Source organism: Entelurus aequoreus, linkage group LG14 (genome assembly GCF_033978785.1).
Source record: "Entelurus aequoreus isolate RoL-2023_Sb linkage group LG14, RoL_Eaeq_v1.1, whole genome shotgun sequence".
NCBI classification, from domain to species: domain Eukaryota; kingdom Metazoa; phylum Chordata; class Actinopteri; order Syngnathiformes; family Syngnathidae; genus Entelurus; species Entelurus aequoreus.
Window position 1 is genome coordinate 58,731,756 of NC_084744.1, and position 21,974 is coordinate 58,753,729.

At 38.8% G+C, this 21,974-nt stretch overlaps 1 protein-coding gene across 1 annotated transcript in view; it reads right to left on the bottom strand.

Annotated features, from left to right (window-relative positions):
* The window catches only part of LOC133665132 (protein arginine N-methyltransferase 5-like), a 24,522-nt gene extending 4,119 nt beyond the window's left edge, over window positions 1-20,403 (bottom strand). Inside the window, exons 1-12 of the mRNA XM_062070356.1 lie at window positions 20,240-20,403; window positions 19,940-20,058; window positions 17,126-17,211; window positions 16,918-17,052; window positions 16,724-16,836; window positions 15,917-15,966; window positions 15,661-15,824; window positions 13,499-13,660; window positions 13,349-13,426; window positions 13,205-13,263; window positions 9,802-9,924; window positions 2,161-2,336 (exon numbers count right to left, since the gene is read on the bottom strand). Of these exons, the coding sequence (XP_061926340.1) occupies window positions 2,161-2,336; window positions 9,802-9,924; window positions 13,205-13,263; window positions 13,349-13,426; window positions 13,499-13,660; window positions 15,661-15,824; window positions 15,917-15,966; window positions 16,724-16,836; window positions 16,918-17,052; window positions 17,126-17,211; window positions 19,940-20,058; window positions 20,240-20,337 (1,363 nt within the window). The 5' untranslated portion in view covers window positions 20,338-20,403. The remainder of the gene's footprint in view (window positions 1-2,160; window positions 2,337-9,801; window positions 9,925-13,204; window positions 13,264-13,348; window positions 13,427-13,498; window positions 13,661-15,660; window positions 15,825-15,916; window positions 15,967-16,723; window positions 16,837-16,917; window positions 17,053-17,125; window positions 17,212-19,939; window positions 20,059-20,239) is intronic.
* Between the last annotated feature and the right edge of the window lie 1,571 nt (window positions 20,404-21,974).

Here is a 21,974-nt window from a genome sequence, read left to right on the forward strand (position 1 = left end):
CATACGCATCTGATCTGCCGGAGAATAAGACAACGTAGCATCAGACATCAGTCTTTTTAATCTATTGTAGGGGTAGGGAACCCATTGAGACTATAAAAAGTACCCCCAAGTTAGAAGAAAACATTGCGCCCCTTCTCCCCATTAGGACTGTAAATAGTAGCTTTTGTCTATAAAATTGTTAGAAGTACACCTCTGCAAAACATTTTCTCTCAGTTAACATTTAAGACATAGATCAACTTACAACAAATAACTTTAAGAGTGCATCATTTTGCCTGAAATAATACAAAAAAATCCTTATTTAAACTATTGTATTGGAAATTTTCTAATCAAGTGGTCAAACAAAACTGTCTTAGATTTCTTTGAAAAGCTCGAGCATTTCAAAAGGCAATGTATGTAAAGAGTGCGCAATAGGAAGAGAGATGAGTTATTCTCTATAGCAGGGTAGCCATCCACAAGCTTCTGCTTGAATTTTTGACCACCGCTGTTTCCAAAGGACAAAAGGTCGCAAAAAGTTCACAGAAAAGGTCGTAAACAATTCACAGAAAAGGTCCGTTCAAAAAGGGTTCGTAAAATAGTTCAAAAAGAGGTCCATAAAATAGTTCAAAAAGAGTTTGTCTGGAAATTGGGCAGATCCTGCCATCTCTCCGCTTTGAAGTCCTTGGGTTAGAACTATATCTTTTTGTTGATTACCATACATGAGAGAAAACAAACACCTTCATCTTGCTCCCGTCCTCCCCCTTTTGTGATCATTTAGAAACAATTATTCTAACATTTCTTTTATGAATTTATTATGGGTCTACTGAAAATGTGACTTGGTCAAAAGTATACATACAGCAATGTTAATATTTGCTTACATGTCCCTTGGCAAGTTGCACTGCAATAAGGCGCTTTTGGTAGCCATCCACAAGCTTCTGCTTGAGTTGGTGCAGTTCAGCTAAATGTGTTGGTTTTCTGACATGGACTTGTTTCTTCAGCATTGTCCACACGTTTAAGTCAGGACTTTGAAAAGGCCTTTCTAAAACCTTCATCCTAGCCGGATTTAGCCATTCCTTTACCACTTTTACAGAGAGTAAATGGGACAATGAAAAAGGAGGATTGCCTCCAAATTCTTCAGGACAAGCTAAAATCATCAGCCCGGCGGTTGGGTCTTGGGCGCAGTTGCGTGTTCCAACAGGACAATGACCCCAAACACACGTCAAAAGTGGTAAAGGAATGGCTAAATCAGGCTACAATGAAGGTTTTAGAATATACATATATTAACGTTGTTGCCCTAGGGTAAACTGGGTATAACACATGGCACACTGACAAAGCTTAACCTATTGTTACTATAACAATCTACAAGGTTAATATAGGTTGCTTCTCTTTCTTCCCCTCCATTTTTCCGCATTCTTTCATATCTCTAGTTATCATTACGTATATGTATTGTTGTATTTAAACAATTGTATTATTGATAACAGAGGTAAATTATTGGCATTGTTCATTATCAATAGCATTATTTCTATTGGTATTTGTATTGCTCCATTTGTAGTGTAATATGCTCATTGTCATTTCTGTATTATTTATTTCGCTAACTACTTTTTTGCTATCACTTTAACCATCATATTTGTACATGTCGTATTTGCTGATGTTGCTCTATTGTTGTTATTGTTGTGTTTGCTGTTGTTGTCTCTGTCTAATCCCCCTCTTGTCCCCACAATTCCCCCCCTCTGTCTTCCTTTTTTTTCTCTTTCTATCCCCTCTTGCTCCGGCCCGGCTGCACCAAATGATAATATAAATACATTTAATAAAGTTAAATACAAATAAGGCAACAAGAGAAGTATCCTACACTTCTCTTTTGTAAAGTAAATCAGCCGATATGGGCATCTACATCAACTATATGATGTGCCTGAGAAGCTGGAAAGGACAAAAAAATAAAAAATTTAAAAAATATATACATTTTAACAATGTTAAAAAATCTCATGTGCTAATCTCACACTAATCACTAAATTGACTCATAAAATGACCACAATTAGAGCACATAGTAAACAAATACCTCTGGCAGGGTCAATAAAAAACGCATTAATAACTAATAAATTATGTTTTCATGCAACTATTCATTCTGATGCAATTGTACATTTGTATAAATTTCGGCAAGACGAGAGGAAACTGCAAAAAAATCACCTTTGAGAAAGTGCTGCGCTCCATCCAAGCACTCTGGTGACAGTTCATTGTCACCAAAGGATCCCAGCAGCTCGCTGACAATGATGTCCGCCTTCTCGGGAGCCACCCAATTGCGCATGTCGGACGACACCACGGACACCTGATCGCCCCACTCCTCAAAGCGCCAGTTTTCTAGCCTGTGGAAATGTCAGCATAGCACCATTAAAGGCCTACTGAAAGCCACTACTACCGACCACGCAGTCTGATAGTTTATATATCAATGATGAAATCTTAACATTGCAACACATGCCAATACGGCCGGGTTAACTTATAAAGTGACATTTTAAATTTCCCGCTAAACTTCCGGTTGAAAACTCCTTTGGAGGATGACGTATGCGCGTGACGTAGCCAGTGAAACAGAGGTATGGATCCCCCATTGAAGCCAATACAAAATAGCTCTGTTTTCATCTCATTATTCCACAGTATTCTGGACATCTGTGTTGGTGAATCTGTTGCAATTTGTTCATTGCATTATGGAGAAAGAAGCTGAGCAAGCAAAGAAGAAAGTTGTCGGTGCGAAGCGGAGTATTTTGCGAGGGAAGTCAGCAACACAACACAGCCGGCGTTTCCTTGTTTACATTCCCGAAAGATGCAGTCAAGATCGAAGAACTCGGACAACAGAGACTCTTACCAGGAGGACTTTGACTTCGATACACAGACGCCTGTAGAGAACTGGGACAACACAGACCCTTACCAGGATTACTTTGATTTGGATACACAGACGCAGACGCGGTACCGTGAGTACGCAGCTGCGCTTCCAAACATTTGATCGCTTGCCCGTACGTGCGTGTCACGTACGTAACTTTGGGTAAATATATAAGCTTTATGAACCTTGGGTTAGGTGAACGGTCCTTTGGGCTGAGTGAGTGTGTGTGTTGTGCAGGTGTTTGAATTGTATTGGCGGGTTGTATGGACGGGAGCTAGGAGCTAGCATAACAAACACCTAGGTGTTTTTATGCGGGATTAATTTGTGGCATATTAAATATAAGCCTGGTTGTGTTGTGGCTAATAGAGTATATATATGTCCTGTGTTTATTTACTGTTGTAGTCATTCCCAGCTGAATATCAGGTCCCACCCGCGCGCTTCCAAACATTTGATTGCTTGCCCGTACGTGCGTGTCATGTACATAACTTTGGGTAAATATATAAGCTTTATGAACCTTGGGTTAGGTGAACGGTCCTTTGGGCTGGTTGTGTTGTGGCTAATAGAGTATATAAATGTCTTGTGTTTATTTACTGTTGTAGTCATTCCCAGCTGAATATCAGGTCACCCCCGCCTCTCACAGCATCTTCCCTATCTGAATAGCTTCAACTCCCCACTAGTCCTTCACTTGCACTTTCCTCATCCACAAATCTTTCATCCTCGCTCAAATTAATGGGGAAATCGTCGCTTTCTCGGTCCGAATCGCTCTCACTTCTGGCCGCCATCACTGTAAACAATAGGGAACTTTGCGGAAATATTGAACTGACTACGTCACGCTACTTCCGGTAGGGGCAAGGCTTTTTTTTGTCAGATACCAAAAGTTGCGATCTTTATCGTCGTTCTCTCCTAAATCCTTTCAGCAAAAATATGGCAATATCGCGAAATGATCAAGTATGACATATAGAATAGATCTGCTATCCCCGTTTAAATAAAATACATTTCATTTCAGTAGGCCTTTAGTACCAACTGGTTTACCAGCATCCTGCAGGATTCTCCAGGATTTCGAGCAAAACCAACAAATCCCCGCTTGTCATGCACTGCCTTGCAATATATTTGGCCAATTAGCATCATTTTTGCCAATCAAATGTCTCCGAGCTGACCTCAAGCATGCAGGTCAACTGTCTAATCAGAATTTATGTTGCTTTCTTGTGTATTTGAAGCAAGAACAGCAACATGTAATCATACACTGTATCATAATATACCGATATTTTGGTACCGGTACCAAAATGTATTTTGATACTTTTCTACATAAAGGGGACCACAAAAAATTGCATTATTGGCTTTATTTTAACAAAAAAAATCTTAGTGTACATGAAACATATGTTTATTATTGCAATTTAGTCCTTAAATAAAATAGTGAACATACTAGACAACTTGTCTTTTAGTAGTAAGTAAACAAACAAAGGCTCCTAATTAGTCTATGCAGTAACATATTGTGTCATTTATCTACCTATTATTGTCTACATTATAAAGGACAAGCTGTAAAAATTGATTATGAATCTACTTGTTCATTTACGGTACTGTTAATATCTGCTTACTTTGTCTGTTAACATGTTCTATCTACACTTCTGTTAAAATGTAATAATCACTTATTCTTCTCTTCTTTGATACTTTACATTAGTTTTGGAGGATACCACAAATTAAGGTATCGATCCGATACCAAGTAGTTACAGGATCATACATTGGTCATAGTTTAAGTTCTCATGTGTCCAGGGACGTATTTCCTGAGTTCATGAATATAATATGAATCAAATAAAGAAAAGAAAAGATTTGACGATAAAAAATATCGATGTAATCCTAATAGTATCGACTAGATACGCTCTTGTACTTCGTATCATTACAGTGGATGTCAGGTGTAGATCCACCCATGGCGTTTGTTTACATTCAGGAGTGCTAGCTTTTGTTAGCGGTGACGCCGGTGAGCTATTGTATCCTCCTAATGTGTAGTGTAGCATTTTAGCTATTCCTCGTCCTGCAGTGATAATGATACTTGTAAGAAATGTACTTTATTTGTCGCCATGGAGGCGAGGATTAGTGATTTAGACGAAGCTAACACAGTGCCGATTGCGGATGAGGGTGTTTCAGTGCTTAACTTCACCTTTATCGTTAATTTTTAAGTCAAAATGCGTCCGTTCTCCCTTTTCTGTCTACACACTGTCTGCTTGTAAGTACTCTGTGTGTGCGCACTGCCAAACATGCTCCTATGCTCGTAAACCAGCAATGTCACGACGTGACGTCATGCCTGTAAAAAATTATATATGGCGAACCGGTACTTTTCAAACAGAGTATAGTACTGTTATTGATTCATTAGTACCGCAATACTATACTAGTACCGGTATACCGTACAACCCTCTACTTTATCAACTCTATTACTCAAACGGCACAATTGACTTCCTACTGCAGAGCCCAGACTTCATTACAGTCTCCCGCGCCAAGCCTTAAGGGTAACATATTTATTTAACCTTTATTTATCCAGGGTAAGGCACTTAACAGGTTCTCATCAACAAAACTGACCGAGCAAAGAGAGCTTTTACGTGATCTGTAATCATCTCTTACCAAAAGGAGAACTATAATCTTAAAGAAAAATGCAATTTAAAACATTTGTACGCACGTACAACACTAAAGACCTTCAGTATATCAGTATGTGGAATTAAATGATGGAATGGATAAGGCAAATAAATCAAACAATGTACTAATATGATCCACTTCAAACTTAAAGTGTTTACAAAGTACAAAGAAGAAGAACCATGATAAACATTCTGAATTTAGTCCATCCATCCATCCATTCATTTTCGAGATAATCTTCTTTATCTCACCATATGAAATATAACTTACTTCACTAATTATTTTTAACGGTATTAGTTATGGAATGTATTGTGAATAAATTGATAACAGGAAGTGAACAAAAGTTTTAGCAACTGCTATGTAAAGGAAAAGCGGTAGGATTAAATAAGCTCTGCTTCTTCCTACTCCTTTTTGAACATGTTGAATAGAGAAACTGGAAATTGTGATGTAATGTTGCATGCATGCATGCATGTTCCAAATAAACAAAAATTCCCTTTATAGATCGCTCTAAACCGTTCGCAAATGGTCCTAATGTGCGGTGGTAGAAGTGTTGCAACATAAATTAATGTTTGTCCTTGTCAAGAGTAGGAATGATGTTTGATAGGAAATTATCGATTATTATTATCGAATCCTCTTATCGAACTGATTCCTTATCGATTCTCTTATCGAGTCCAGATAGGTTGTTGTGTATGGAAAAAAACACACAATATTTGGTTGAACAAAAGCTCACTTTTATTATATAAGAAAATATAAGAAATAAATAAATATTGACTGTTACCCCCCTAAAAAAATAAAATAAAATAAATAAATATTGACTGTTGTTACCCAAAGTATATTAAGTGGGATTTTTCAGAAAAACAAATATATACAGTAACACAAAAACAACCTGTCTCTGTGATCACTATAGGTGTATAAATAATAATATAGTGTTAAATAAAATCAGTCCCTTGGGCACAAAACTGAAAATAATACAGCTCTCCAAAAAGTGCACTTCTGCTGCTATTTGACATAACTGTTTGTTATGATGCTTTGACATTTTTGCACTTTATTTCTTTATTGAAAGACAATTCTATGAAGAGAAACGTTGTTTGCAAATGTGGTTACAATGCTAAAAAATGAAAAGTTAAAGCTAAAAAAAGAAATACATTTTATTGAGTTAACATTGTTTCTTTATAGGGGGAAAGATGTGATGTTATGAGCCAGGGAATATAACAACTACACTACCCAGCATGCAACGGGAGTGACGAGCATGCGCGGTAGCCCCGAAAAGTGTTGTTGCATATCGTCACCCGGCAGCTAAGAATGAGGTTATGAGCACGCTGTGAAAGTAAATGTCAAGAACTCAGGCAACACGCCTCGTCTGCATTATTTATAATTAGACAGACAACACATATACAGTGTGATTTTGTTTTGTTTACAAGGAAAGAAAAACAAAAGTTAAAAAAGGGAGATGTCATATATGTATGTGCTGCGGTTGCTTTAAGAACGTTGCGACAGCTGCCGTAAAGGAGGTGCGTTGCTAGCCTGGTTGCTATGTTTCCGGTTGGTGGTAAAAGTGTTGGTCATGTGTTTTTACCCTGCTCAAATCTCTCAGTAAAGTTATTCATTGGATTATACCTTTTTGTTTTGAACTTTATTACACCTTGGAGCACTTTTTCCCGTCCATTGTTTTTCCTGCTTTCCCTATCTGCGCCTAATGACTGAGCTACGTGACGTCATTTCTTGTGATGTCTCACGGGGCATTTCTGGTCGGGACTCGTTTCGTTCCCAGGGATTCGAATAAAGAACCAACTCTTTTTCTTTACTATAGTGGTCTCAAAAAGGGATTCGAGTCAGAGGACTTGGTTCTTTTCTTATCGAACAACCGGTTTCGAGTATCATCCCTAGTCAAAAGTGAAGTCAACATGCCACCAAAATGTTTCTGTAATTATAAATATTGCTGTTATTTATAAACAAAACAGAGTAATTTGACAATGAACTCCAGGGGCCGTACTTATCAAGCTTCTTAGAATTACTCCTAAGAAGTCTGCTAAGAGTTGACTTAAGAGTAAATAAATTCTTCGCTGAAAGATACACTTAAAAGTTAGTTATCAAGCGTCTTACTCACACTTTCAGCGAAGTGTAGGACTGAATCTTAAGTGTCACACTCAGAGCTGAATTACGACATTACTATGTGCCGTAAACGGAATTTTAGGTGACGTCATTTCTGTGTCCATAGAAATGACCAATCACGGAAGGGAATCCGTTGTCTAAGAATAAAGAAATATCTTGGAAATATTTAAGTGGACAATGGGAGTGTATATTTTGACAATAAACTACAAAATAATACAAAACAAACTAGTCCCCGCCGGCACTCACGCTACCGCTCCCTCTCTTCTCTCGCCCACACACTCACTGACGTCACTCACCTCACGGCCACACACATACGCTACTGTCATAACATTTTCTTTCCAATTCATTAATTAGGCAACTAATTTGAAACTGGTGTGGGTGGCTCTATATATACTAGCCCACTGCAGCCACATGCAGAAATCAACAAAGAATCGAAAAGTATTAAATCTGTGACAAAAATAATATCCGCTCTGTCTAAACGATACCGTTTGATCAGCTGCTCGTCATAAAAAACAAACAAACATTGTTCCGTTCCCTGAACGTTCGCGCACGTCTCTCTCGCCTCAGTGCCGTCCCCTGCTGGCAACTCCTAACCACTTAAGACACCTCTGAAGGTCTCTTAAATATCGTGGAGAGTAGGAGTGATTCTTAGTCTTAAGAACGTTGATAAAAAGCTTTTATTCTTAAGTTTGAGAGTAGGACTAAATTTCGCAAATTCTCAGGACTTAAGTGTAAAATGGCACTCTAAGAAGCTTGATAAGTACGGCCCCAGATATGTGCTTTTGCTGCAATCTACGGTCTACTTTAAAAAGTGTGGTATAAAACGAGTAAAACGTGTTTACAATTTGTGTTGCAATCCTGTGCTTTTTGAGGTTAAGGTTACAAGGAGCAAACAAATTTAACAACAACAACAACAACAAAAATCGCTAAATTTGCAAGTTACCGTATTTTCCGCACCATAAGGCGCCCCGTGTTATTAGCCGCACGTTTAATGAACGGCATATTTCAAAACTTTGTTTACCTGTTAGCCGCCCCGTGCTATTAGCCGCACCTACGCTACGCTAAAGGGAATGTCAACAAAACAGTCAGATAGGTCAGTCAAACTTTAATAATATATTACAAACCAGCGTTCTAACAACTCTGTTCACTCCCAAAATGTAATGTGCAAATGTGCAATCACAAAAATAGTAACACTCAAAATAGTGCAGAGCAATAGCAACATCAATAACTCAACGTTGCTCATACGTTAGTGTCACACAACACACAAAATAAACATTTAAAGCTCACTTTCTGAAGTTATTACTCATCTACAAATCCCTCGAATTATTCTTCTTCGGTGTGCTTCACTTGTTTTTTGACACCATCTGTGATGTGGACGCGCATGCAGTCATAGATCAACAGGAACGGCGCTGCGTGAAAAAAGTCACCCGGTGTCTTCGCGTAGACGTCTATCAACCACTCGCTCATCTTTTCTTCATCCATCCATCCCTTCGAGTTAGCTTTTATGATGACGCCGGCTGGAAAGTTCTCTTTTGGCAAGGTCTTCCTTTTGAATATCACCGTGGGTGGAAGTTTCTGGCCGTTAGCATGGCAAGCTAGAACCACAGTAGGACGACTTCTCATTCCCTGTGGTGCGAATATTCACCGTACGTGCTCCCGTTGTATCCACAGTGCGGTTCACATGAATATCAAAAGCCAGTGGAACCTTGTACGCGTGTCTCTTAGTAGGAGACATTTTGTTGTCTTTACAGAAAAACAAATGAAATTAAATATCCGCGAGCTTCTTCTTCTCCGGGGGCGGGTGCTCACCTTGGCGGTTGCTTACAGTAGAAGAAGAAGCGCTTCCTCTTCTATGGGGCGGTTGCTTACCGTAGAAGAAGAAGCGCTTCCTCTTTTACGGGGAAAAAAGATGGCGACTGTTTACCGTAGTTGCGAGACCTAAACCTTATGAAAATAAATATGAATATTAATCCATATATAAGGCGCACCGGGTTATTAGCCGCACTGTCTGCTTTTGACAAAAATTGTGGTTTTTAGGTGCGGCTTATGGTGCGGAAAATACGGTAATTTAATGTTTAAAATTTTTTTTTTAGGCATTTTAGGCCGTAACAACAATCGCAAAAAAAAGCCTGCGAAATCCAGGAGAGACTAGTTTACGAGTCACAAAAAAAATGCAACAGTGTTTTACAGCTGGGAATGAGAATGATTAGAAGGCCACTCACGTGATAACAGCATTGGGGTTCTTCTCCACAGCGTACACTTTCAGCTTTCTGTCCGCCTGCTTGGCAGCACGCAGCGAGGCATTGACCAGGGGACCCCTGCCTGCCCCCAACACCATCAGTACTCTGCCAGCAGATAACACAACACTATTCTTCAAGAAGGCACGGGCCATGTGAGTTACAACTACATCCGTTATGGTGACTTTCACACAGCAGTTTGCTTTAGTACTTGCAGGTGCAGCAGTGGCAATGTATGATCATACGGTCAGGCATGTCATTTGAACTTCATGAAAAAGACTGAAAATAAGACGGAGGTCTGGGGGCCGCCTTTGAGCCATGTTTGTTTCAAAATGATTCAACTTTTCCAGTGTTTTTCAACCTTTTTTGAGCCAAGGCACATTTTTTTCATTGATAAAATGCAGAGGCACACCACCAGCAGAAAACATAAAAAAATAAAACTCAGCAGCTGATATTGACAATAAAAAGTTGTTCTTGGATAAGAATTCAAATCATAACCAATAGGAGATGTCCGATGGCTTTTTTGACGATATTGTCAAACTCTTAATTAACGATTCCGATATCAAGCGATACCGATATATACAGTCATGGAATGAACACATTATTATGCCTAATTTTGTTGTGATGCCCCGGTGGATGCATTAAACAATGTAACAAGGTTTTCCAAAATAAATCCACTCAAGTTATGGAAAAAAAATGCCAACATGGCACTGCCATATTTATTATTGAAGTCACAAAGTGCATTCTTTTTTTTTAACATGCCTCAAAACAGCAGCAACAGAGAGCATGAGGTGGGCGGGGTTGGGGGGTAAGGGGTAACGGGGTGTATATTGTAGCGTCCCGGAAGAGTTAGTGCTGCAAGGGGTTCTGGGTATTTGTTCTGTTGTGTTTATGTTGTGTTACGGTGCGGGTGTTCTCCCGAAATGTGTTTGTCATTCTTGTTTGGTGTGGGTTCACAGTGTGGCGCATATTTGTAACAGTGTTAAAGTTGTTTATACGGCTACCCTCAGTGTGACCTGTATGGCTGTTGACCAAGTGTGCCTTGCATTCACTTGTGTGTGTGAAAAGCCGTAGATATCATGTGACTGGGCCGGGCACGCAAAGGCAGTGCCTTTAAGGTTTATTGGCGCTCTGTACTTCTCCCTACGTCCGTGTACACAGCGGCCTTTTAAAAAGGCATACATTTTACTTTTTGAAACCGATACCAATAATTTCCGAAATTACATTTTAAAGCATTTATCGGCCGATAATATCGGCAGTCCGATATTATCGGACATCTCTAGTTTTCAACCTTTTTTGAGCTAAGGCACACCACCAGCAGAAAACATTAAAAAATGAAACTCATCGGCTGATATGTGACAATAAAAAGTTGCTCTTGCAAGTGTTGGATAAGAATTCAAATCATAACCAAGCATGCATGACTATAGCTCTTGTCTCAAAGTAGGTGTACGGTCACATCACGCCCTGACTTATTTGGAGTTTTTTGCTGTCTTCCCGTGTGTAGTGTTTTAGTTCTTGTCTTGCGCTCCTATTTTGGTGGCTTTTCCTGTTTTGTTGGTATATTCCTGTAGAAGTTTCATGTCTTCCTTGAGCGCTATTACCCGCACCGTTTTTTTTTTTAGCAATCAAGACTATTTAAGTTGTTGCTACAGTGTTTCCCACACTTTCATTTGTGGCGGCCCACCACGAAAGAATTACATCCGCCACAAATAGATTTTTTTTTGTTTTTTTTTGTCCTATCCAGCTTCTCAGGCAAATCATATAGTTGATGTAGATGCCCATATAGGCTGTTCAGATTTACTTTACAAAAGAGATATTTGTATTTCACCACTACTGTTTATTTGTTTCTGACTGTGGCAGGACACCTCTGCCTCTGTTTCACTTTATGTTGCTGGTAAATAATATGGTTGTAGTAGTAGGCTAAAGTTAAATTATTTAGTATGCACTAATTAAAGGGGCAGAGCTTTAAGAGACATTTTAGCTTTTATAATTTAGAAGATATATTTTTTGTAAGAACCACAATTAATAAATATATTTCAGTGAATAACTTATTGTTCAAATCTGTATATAAATATGTACATAAAGTGTTGTAATTATATTGTAAAATGGATGGATGGACGTTTAAAACAAAACTGTTATTATTAATTAGTAAGTATACATTTTTTGAGCCTTTTTAGAGAAAATCATATAATTGTAGTAAATCATGCAAATTACTCGATGATATCATGGTGACCACGCCCATAGCCACGCCCCCACCGCCACAGGTATCTTGGCAGTTTATGGGAAACACTGTGCTATCCTTCTTTGCGGGGACATTGTTGTTGTGTCATGTTCGGATGTACTTTGTGGACGCTGTCTGCTCCACACGCTGTGAGTCTTTGCTGTCGTCCAGCATTCTGTTTTTGTTTACTTTGCAATCAGTTCAGTTTGAGTTTCGTTTTGCATAGCCTTCCCTAAGCTTCCATGCCTTTTCTTAGCAGCACTCGCCTTTTGTTTATTTTTGGTTTAAGCAATAGATACCTTTTTACCTGCACGCTGTCGCCTGCATATTGTGATCACGACAAACCATGTTCGATTACCATTAAGAATCGTTACAAATAAGAATGGCGATTCATTCAAAAATCAATTTTTGTTTTTACTACAGTTTGATTCTGGAACAGACTAATCCAGTTTCATATGAGATCATTATGGAAAAAGAGGTTTTAACCCTTGTGTAATGTTCATATTGTTGTTACTCAGCCAGCGTTTGTGGGTCTGATGGACCCGTTGCATTGTGTGGCTTTTAATGCCTCACAATCAAACACTTTTATGTTAAAATACTGAACAGATGTTTCTTGTTGCCTTTCCATTAAGAACAATAAATTAGTTTTTAGTATAAGTTTGCTGGTTTCAAGAAATGTAATGCCGAGCGAATATCGTTTACCTTATCCCAATAAACATCTGTTCAGTATTTTAACATAAAAGTATTTTGTGTTTCTGCACCTGCGGTTTGCACACAAGGTTGCAACATTGTTTGTCAACACTGTCTGCTCTCATTTTCTCGCACATTTGACCCTCTGATGTTCTGTGTACCTACACTCTGTCCTCCTCCTGTCTAGACCTGCTGTGTGTGTGTGTTACACAGAACATCAATTTCCACACTTCCATTAGCCCCGGACATCTTATATGTAATAGAAATGTGTAGAGGGGTGTATAGTGTGTGGTCATTAAATATGTATTCTGATATATGTTCTTCACAGAAAATGAGCCAAAGTCAATGAGTCTCAGACCCGAACACCACACAAGGGTTAAAATCCAACTGGAGGTCATTATTGGCTAGACAGAAAATGGTTGCGGTTCACCCTGTAGGCTCCATTGTGGTCAACATTTTCAGTAACTCTTTACTTACTGAACATTGGTGTCTTTCTGTTCTTCTGGGACTCGATCAAGCAGGCATTTATACACAGCCTGTCGACACAAGACAATACAGTTTTAGGAAACGTGTCAGAAAAACATGAGGAAAGCAGACTTTTAGTGGCATCAATGAACACACCTGTTGGTACTGTGAATATTTAATAGGATCCTTCTCAAACACTTCGTATGTCTGCGACTCCAGGTTATCCATTAGGGGCTTAAAAGAAGATGAAACAAGAAATATAAGGAATAATAGATATAAGGACAAACAGAATGTGTCAGTCAGTACCTGTAGCGGAGACTGGAGGTAGTCTTCATAACCTTTGGCGAAGAGCTCGTAGGAATTCGGCGCGGGCCGGTTCTGACTGATGTATTCCAGGTATTGCAGATACGAACGGAAGTCCTTGTCAGTGTGGCGACTTGTGCCTGTAAAGATGAATTGTGCCTCCAACTGTGAAAGATGAACATTTGAATTAAAACCACTACGGTGTTGAATCACAAAACAGAACTCTGGGGTGCGCAACTCGGTCAACTTGGACTAGAGTGGAAGTGGTTTGTGTCGGTTGTTGACGTGAGCCGAATAGAAACTAGCCTTAGCCTGCACCGTTACCACGTTCATGTGACTAAAGCCATGGACAGAAGAAAATGGGCGATGAAGGATTATTGAATGTTGACATCATTTTGCTTCATTTTTATGTATTTATATTATTTAGTTTTTTTGTAATGTTTTATACTCTTATCTAACAGCTGCTGCGATCATGTCAGTGTATATCTTAACAATAAAGATTATGTACATGTGCAAACCTGTTTGGTGGCCAACAATCTAGAATCCTGTTCAATACTGCCGTGCTTTTATTTTAAAGCTTATTTTGCACTAAGGATGTAACAATATGAAATGTTATATCACGGATTGTTGAATTCACTCATAATTTATTTATACACAAACTGAAGTCTTTTAACTTAATTTTAATTTAAAAATAAATAGCTATAGTAAATTGACACACAATTCACTGTCTTGGGAGAAGAAACATTAAATATTGTTCTGGAGTCTTAAGAGCCATTTTTCGATAATGTAAATTAATGTAATTTTTTTTTTCCATTTTAATTTGTAAAAGTTTTAGATTTTTTTATTTATTGATAAAGGCAAAATTGAGTTTTCCTTTTGCTTCACGTCCGGTTTATGGGCTGTCATGCAAGTTCACTTTGTTGTAGACAAGTTTCGTCTTAAGTTGTCAAAAACCCCAAAACAAACACCCTGTACCTTATTCTTCTGAGTATAGATCGATCACTCGTTTCTGAGAACACAGCTTGTAGTTTCAACGTGCACAATTGAATATTATAGTGGTGTGTTTATACAGGTTTAGCTCGTGGTATGTCGTTTCCTGATAAGGAAAGACGTTAACGGGTCTCGTGTTCACGTTCACTGACCGACGTCGGTGTGTTGATCAAAGAGCAGCTATCAATCATGGTTCAATAATATTAATTCAAAACGGGAATACTAACAGTCGTAAAATTGACTGCGGTTATCATTAATACGGTTAATCGTTACATCCCTACTTGGCACTAAACAGGAAGTCACTCATACAGTCCTTGGTTTTCTGTCATCTTTACTACTGTCCTATAATATGGTCCGCTACGACTAAGTCTGACCTGAACAAACTGCAACTTGTTCAGAACAGAGCGGCTAGACTGGTACTTAAATGTTCTTTGCGCACTAATATTTCATTTATGCATTCATGTGTCTTGGTTGTCTGTTGAACAAAAGATGCATTGTAGTCTCCTTATGTTCTTTAGAACTATCATGTTAGATCAATCACCAGATTACTTTTACAAACAGTTTTTAAAATCAACTAACACACATATTCATGACACTAGGAATGCCAACAAAGGCTATTTGGCACTTCCTGCTCCCAGGACCAATCTCCTCAAACATACAGTCATGTATAGATGTATATCATTCTGGAATGGGTTGCCATCTCACATTAATCTCTCACAAAGTAAATTGTCATTCAAGGCAGCTTTGAAGATACACCTATTGCAGCTGCCCACATGACGTGAATTTTTAATACTGGGTTTAACTAGCTTTTTTATCTTATGTTGTATTTTTCCTTTGTATAATGTTTGGTAATGCATGCATTCTTTGTATTTTTATTTTGTATGCTCCTATATGGACCCCAGGAAGGCTAGCAGTCGCCTTGGCGTCAGCTAATGGGGATCCATTCAATAAACAAACTCTGTGCATCTTTTACCGCGACAGTTTTGTCGTTTCTCACTACTCAGCGATAATGTTGACAAAGCTATAACCCATGTCTACATAAACAAATCCATCTTTCATAAAAATTACCGCTTTGGCTCTCAACTATGTCAACAAAAAACGGACTGAATATTTTTAACGGTATACACCGTTTAAAAGTGAATCTGTTCCAAGTTTTTTTGTACCATTGTCCCTACCTTAAAAAGTCGGACAATTATTCGCTGGTGAGCTTTGGACAAAACCGGGAAGCCCTTCTTGTTGGTCAAGAAGATGCTGGTGGGAAGAACGGCTGCTTTGATTGGCTCCCCAAGCCATTTGTCGATCACAGTTTCTGAAGGCATGTCCGCTCCAACTTCAATGGCTTTTGGAATAAAATTGGAAAGTGTTGATTTGCAAGTTATATATTTTAATTCTTGTGTATGAATCCGTAGCATCATAGTGGGATGTTCTCACCTAGACAGACCCTCTTGTTGTAGTCACAGAGCGTTCTCAATGAGTGCCACCTAAAAGTACAGGCAAGAAAACAAAATGAGTGAATTTCTTTATTTTGTAGAAGTATTATTCAATAAATATATTTATAAAGGATTTTTGAATTGTTGCTATTTTTAGAATATTTTTTAAAAATCTCACATACCCCTTGGCATACCTTCAAGTACCCCCAGGGGTATGCGTACCCCCTTTTGAGAACCACTGGTTTAATGCATCCAGCGGGGCATCACAACAAAATTAGGCATAATAATGTGTTAATTCCTCGACTGTATATATATCGGTATCGGTTGATATCGGAATCTGTAATTAAGAGTTGGACAATATCGGAATATCGGCAAAAAAGCCATTATCGGACATCTCTACACAAAATGGTTGATTATATGACCGAAATAAACTAATTTCATTCAGATCTTCTCGAGGAGAAGCTCAGGTTCGAGCAACCTGCGCCATGCCTTGTCTTAACGTTGCAATATAGGCTTTGCTCAAGTTTTTTTTACTGGTCTCAAACTGAGCCCCATGCAGTTTCAATTTTTTTTCTCTCCTCCTCCTACCGCCCAAGTTTGACTCCCCCCCCCCCCCCCCCCAATCTTTCCGCCCTTGTTGCAACCCATCATTCCTCCTGTCCGGTCTACTGCATGTCTGTTCTTGGACAGGTTGTACTAAAAACTAATGTGGTTGTACTATTAAAGTGCAACGACAATAAAGTCCCATTCCAAGTTTAGAAGAAGAAAACATAGCAGGTTGATAAGGTGAAGTGGCGTTTTAACCAACCAGTTCCAAGTCTTCTCATCCACAGTTGTCTCATCATCACACTTGATGGGCTCGTTCTCGATCAGATCCTCCCGCATGTCTTCAGGAGCCAGAAGTGGAACTCGAATCCAAAACTACAGAAAAAAAAAGAAGGGGGTAGCGGACGTTCAGCCATTTTTCCAGTGTCGTGGATTCTTCCGATACTCTCTACACACATTTGTGGTGTGGTGTCCTGACTGGATGTGGTTAAGCAACACACGTGCTAGGTTGGCTTTATGAGGTCCATTCAGAGGGATCATGAAGACGGGCACACCCAAGTAGGCAGAGAAGTGGAGCTCCTGTGCCAGAGCCTGGAGAGAATGAAATAAGAGATAGAGGTTAATTATTAAAAAAAACAATCTTTGCCAGCTCATTGCAACTTACTGCTTCAGAGTTTCTGCGTACGGTCTCGATTTCCGAATCCGTGTCGATCCATGGTGACTGCTTGCCAACAACAAGAGTATTCCAGTCTAACAGAAGAGAACATAAGACACACGACATGCTGTTATCTTTGAATGACTTGCTCTAATTTACATACACAAAAATGCTCAGTCTTAGGGCTCGTCCATACGGGAAGGTCTCGCTCAAATATTGACCCGTGCGCAAATCTTGACATGACTCTGCTGCGTTTCATTCTTTCACAAATTATTTTACGTGACAATGAAGTAGGGCTGGGCGATATGTCAATATACTGGATATATCGCGGGTTTGTCTCTGTGCGATACAGAAAATGACTATATCGTGATGTTCGAGTATACGTTCTCACGCAGTTGCTTTTAGCTGCGGGCAATACACTACAGCAGGCCTGGGCAATTATTTTCACTCGGGGGCCACATTTAAGAGAAAAAAAATGTGTCTGGGGGCCGGTATATCTATTTTTAGGAACACCAATACAAAACCTCACAATAATGTCTGATTGAATGCTAAAAAGGTTATGACAGACCGCCTTAAAAAACGTAATGGAATTTTAAATGTTTCTATGAACGATAAAACACTGAATATTGACAAAATATGAATGTCACACCCCCTTTCGATCGACATATTTTACAATCAAGTGAAACGCAACAAAAATGCGACAAACCGTGAGATATGAACGCGAAGGGTACAAAATAAACCCACCTACAATCTGATATTTGCTGAATTTCCCCCAGGGATCAATAAAGTACTTTATATTCTATATATCACTAAGCTTTAGAACTATGTTGTGAAAATCTCCTTCCGCGTCTGTGGAAACGCTTCCCGCCCACACTGCTTGGTGCCTCTTCTGAGCTGCTGTGACGTACATTACCATAGTAACTAATTAGATTACCATAGTAACCAGTGTTTCCCATAAACTGCCAAGATACCTGTGGCGGTGGGGGCGTGGCTATGGGCGTGGACACCATGACATCATCGAGTAATTTGCATAATTTACTACATTTTTACAAATTTACTAATTTGATTTTCTCTAAAAAGGCTAAAAAAAATGTATACTTACTAATTAATAATAACAGTTTTGTTTTAAACGTCCATCCATCCATTCATTTTACAATATAATTACAACACTTTATGTACATATTTATATACAGATTTGAACAATAAGTTATTCACTGAAATATATTTATTAATTGTGGTTCTTACAAAAAATATATCTTATAAAAAATATAAAAGCTAAAATGTCTCAAAGCTCTGCCCCTTTAATTAGTGCATACTAAATAATTTAACTTTAGCCTACTACTACAACCATATTATTTACCAGCAACATAAAGTGAAACACAGAGCTTCATCAAACATCTGATCCACTGAACAAAGAGCTCCAAAAATCTTGAACTTTAGACTGCCATCAGTTTTACTCCCTACACTTAACCATGTGTTTCCTACTGCCTGCAGACTTTGCACCCTTTGTTATATACACATGTTGTGTTTCTAATATAAATACATTTAATAAAGTCAAATACAAATAAGGCAACAAGAGAAGTATCCTACACTTCTCTTTTGTAAAGTAAATCTGAACAGCCGATATGGGCATCTACATCAACTATATGATTTGCCTGAGAGGACAAAAAAAATAAAAAAAATAAAAATAGTGTTTTTTTTTTATTTAATTTGTGGCGGACGTAATTTTTTCGTGGCGGGCCGCCACAAATAAATGAATGTGTGGGAAACCCTGGTAACTAATTAGATTACCATAGTAACTTGTATATCATCCATAAGCGCAGATTCCAACCATTGAAATACTTTGTATAGTTGAAGACTTACGGTCATTAGAAAACATCACTGCACATCATAATGGCAGCTACACTTCCAATCTTAAAGATCTAAAAAAAATTATTTGGGAATGTCTGGCAGGCCAGATTGAAAAACTCAACGGGCCGCATGTGGCCTTAATTTGCCCAGGCTCTTCTCACTCTTTCTTGTCTCTCCTTCTCACAGAGACTTAAACAAGCGCACCTTCTTACATACGCCCTCGCGGAGCAGAGAGGTAGCGGCATGGGTAACACTAGCTGTGGTGCGAGTGGTAATGCGAGAGAAAGAAGGTGCGAATCTGGTAACAAATGAAGGAAGAATTAATTCCCAAGAAAGACAGCAGGGGCTCCATCGTCCGGCGGTGGTTTGGCTTCAAGCGGGAAGATGTCGAACGGACAAACGTAATTTGTCAAGTGTGGGGCAAAAGCGTTGCTACAAAAAGTAGCATTACTGCTAATATGTAGCATCATTTGAAAAGTCACCCGCTAGAGAATGAAGAGTGCTTGAAACTCCGCATGTCAACATCTCCGTTCGGTGCCACACCAACAAAATGCCCAGGCAACCATTTCCACATCAACACCGTATGAAACAAATAGTCAACAGAAGGAGGAGGAAAAGTTTGTTTTGTTTCATCTGACACCACATGGACAAAGAGAAGACCTTCTGGAGGAAAGTTCTGTGGTCATATGAAATATAAATTTAGATGTTTGGCCACAATTCCCAGCAATATGTTTGGAAGAGAAAAGGTGAGGCCTTTAACCCCAGGAACACCATACCTGCCGACAATCATGGTGGTGGTAGTATTACGCTCTGGGCCCGTTTTGCTGCCAATGGAACTGGTGCTTTACTGTACCCCCGATCTAAGATGAGTTTGACCCCCCTGCCCTAAGACGTTTGCATAGTATAGACACAGACGAAACAAACATATACAATATCACTGACTAAATGTAAGGACGGGACATAAGTTCTGACCTCGTCCACACAGCAGCAGGTCGGACCGTGTATGGGCACCGGGTCGAGATTTAGCGGGATCCAGCTCAAACTCCCTCCTGAACCTCGGGTGGAAGAGGGGCATGCACACGAAGTCAAACCTGTCAAGAAGCAAAACTTTTTTTTAAAAAATGAAATATCAAATCGGCACATTTGTATCGTTCGAAAACGAAGCCACGTGCTGGATGCTCGCCGGCTAGCTTAGCAAGGCAGCGTGTGTTCCGTCGTCACATTCCCACGTTCCCCTCCTAAAGTTGGACAGTTTTGCACGCTCTTTCTCACCCGAGTTTGGCGACCGCTGCCAATGTGTCGGCGACCTCCGGCACGCAATTTAAATCTCTTCCACAGGACACCCTGGTGCCCGTACTGCCGGACGCCATGACTTGGCAGATAGGTCCCGCTAACAAACAGCGGTGCTCACTCTTCAGTAAGGAGAGCAGCTATTGGTTGCTTATGCTCGATGACGTATAAACTAATTTGCATACGGGAAGGAAATTAAAAAAAGAGAAATATCGAAAATATGTTTAACTCTTACAAGCGAAGAATGATAGTTTTGACATGGAAATGAATAAAAAATATATTTATTACACTGTGAGTGTTTCTTTAAACAAGGGCTTTTTGACTGAGACCGGAAACGCAAATGCGTAATTTCTCCAGGAAAAAAAAACAGACCAGAAAAAAAAAATCGCTTGACACTTTTAACATGTTTTTATTTTATTTTATGTGGCCTGTAAAATCTCTAAATCGCTAAATAGCTAAAACAAAAAAAAACAAATCGCCAGGTTGGCAACATATGGCCAACACTGCGTTGTAAATATAAAAATGGCGCCATTTTGGATCTAAATGCGAATTTAAACAAGCCAGTCGAGAAAAAGCAGAGTCAAAATGGCGTTGGGTAAATCAGTTTCACGTCTTTGTTTTCATTTGCAGACACCGGAAGTTTTATTTTCAATGTAAAAGTTGGGATAATTACCACGGCACGAGTGTGCCTGTGGCTCTGTCTAAAATGTATTTAATAGTTTAATAATAATAAATAGTAATTATTTTACACGTAGCACAACGAGGACCACGCACATATCAACAAAAAGTAAAAGACAGACCAATACGAATGTGTTGTCAGATTCTCAAACCGGAACCGAAAGTAGCAGTTTTAAAGCTTTTTATTTTTATAATTTTTTTTTAGATAATTGAACAACACACATACATTTATAATTCACACAAAAGTCAAGGCACTTTCAACATCAAGAAAAGAAAAGAAAAGGAAATACAGGTAGAGTAATAATAGTTTTTTTTTAAAAAAGACAAAAAGGGCCACCGAAATCACTTTAAATGTTTTTTAACAAGGATATCAATTTAAAGGCTTTTGTCATCTTAATAATTCTCCAAGATTTGATTGATAATTAGCTAAAACAAAAACAAATCGCCAGGTTGGCAACATATGGCCAACACTGCGTTGTAAAAAAAAATATGGCGCCATTTTGGATCTAAATGCGAATTTAAACAAGCCAGTCTAGAAAAGCAGAGTCAAAATGGCGTCGGACGTAAATCAGTTTCACATCTTTGTTTTCATTTGCAGACACCGGAAGTTTTATTTTCAATGTAAAAGTTGGGATAATTACTACGGCTCTGGCTAAAATATATTTTGAGCCCAAACGGTAATTATTTTACACATGGCACAATCAGGACCACACACATATCAACAAAAAGTGAAAGACAGCAACAACTTGTTGAAAAACGTATTCGGGTGTTACCATTTAGTGGTCAATTGTACGGAATATGTACTTTACTGTGCAACCTACTAATAAAAGTCTCAATCAATCAATCAATCAGCAATACGAATGTGTTTTCATATTCTCAAACCGGAACCGGAAGTAGCAGTTTTTTAATAATAGTTTTTTATTTTATTTTATTTTTTTGATTGAACAACATACATACATTTATAATTCACACAAAAGTCAAGTAAAGGAAAGAAAACAAAAGTAAATACAGATAGAGTAATAATAGTGTAAACAAATAA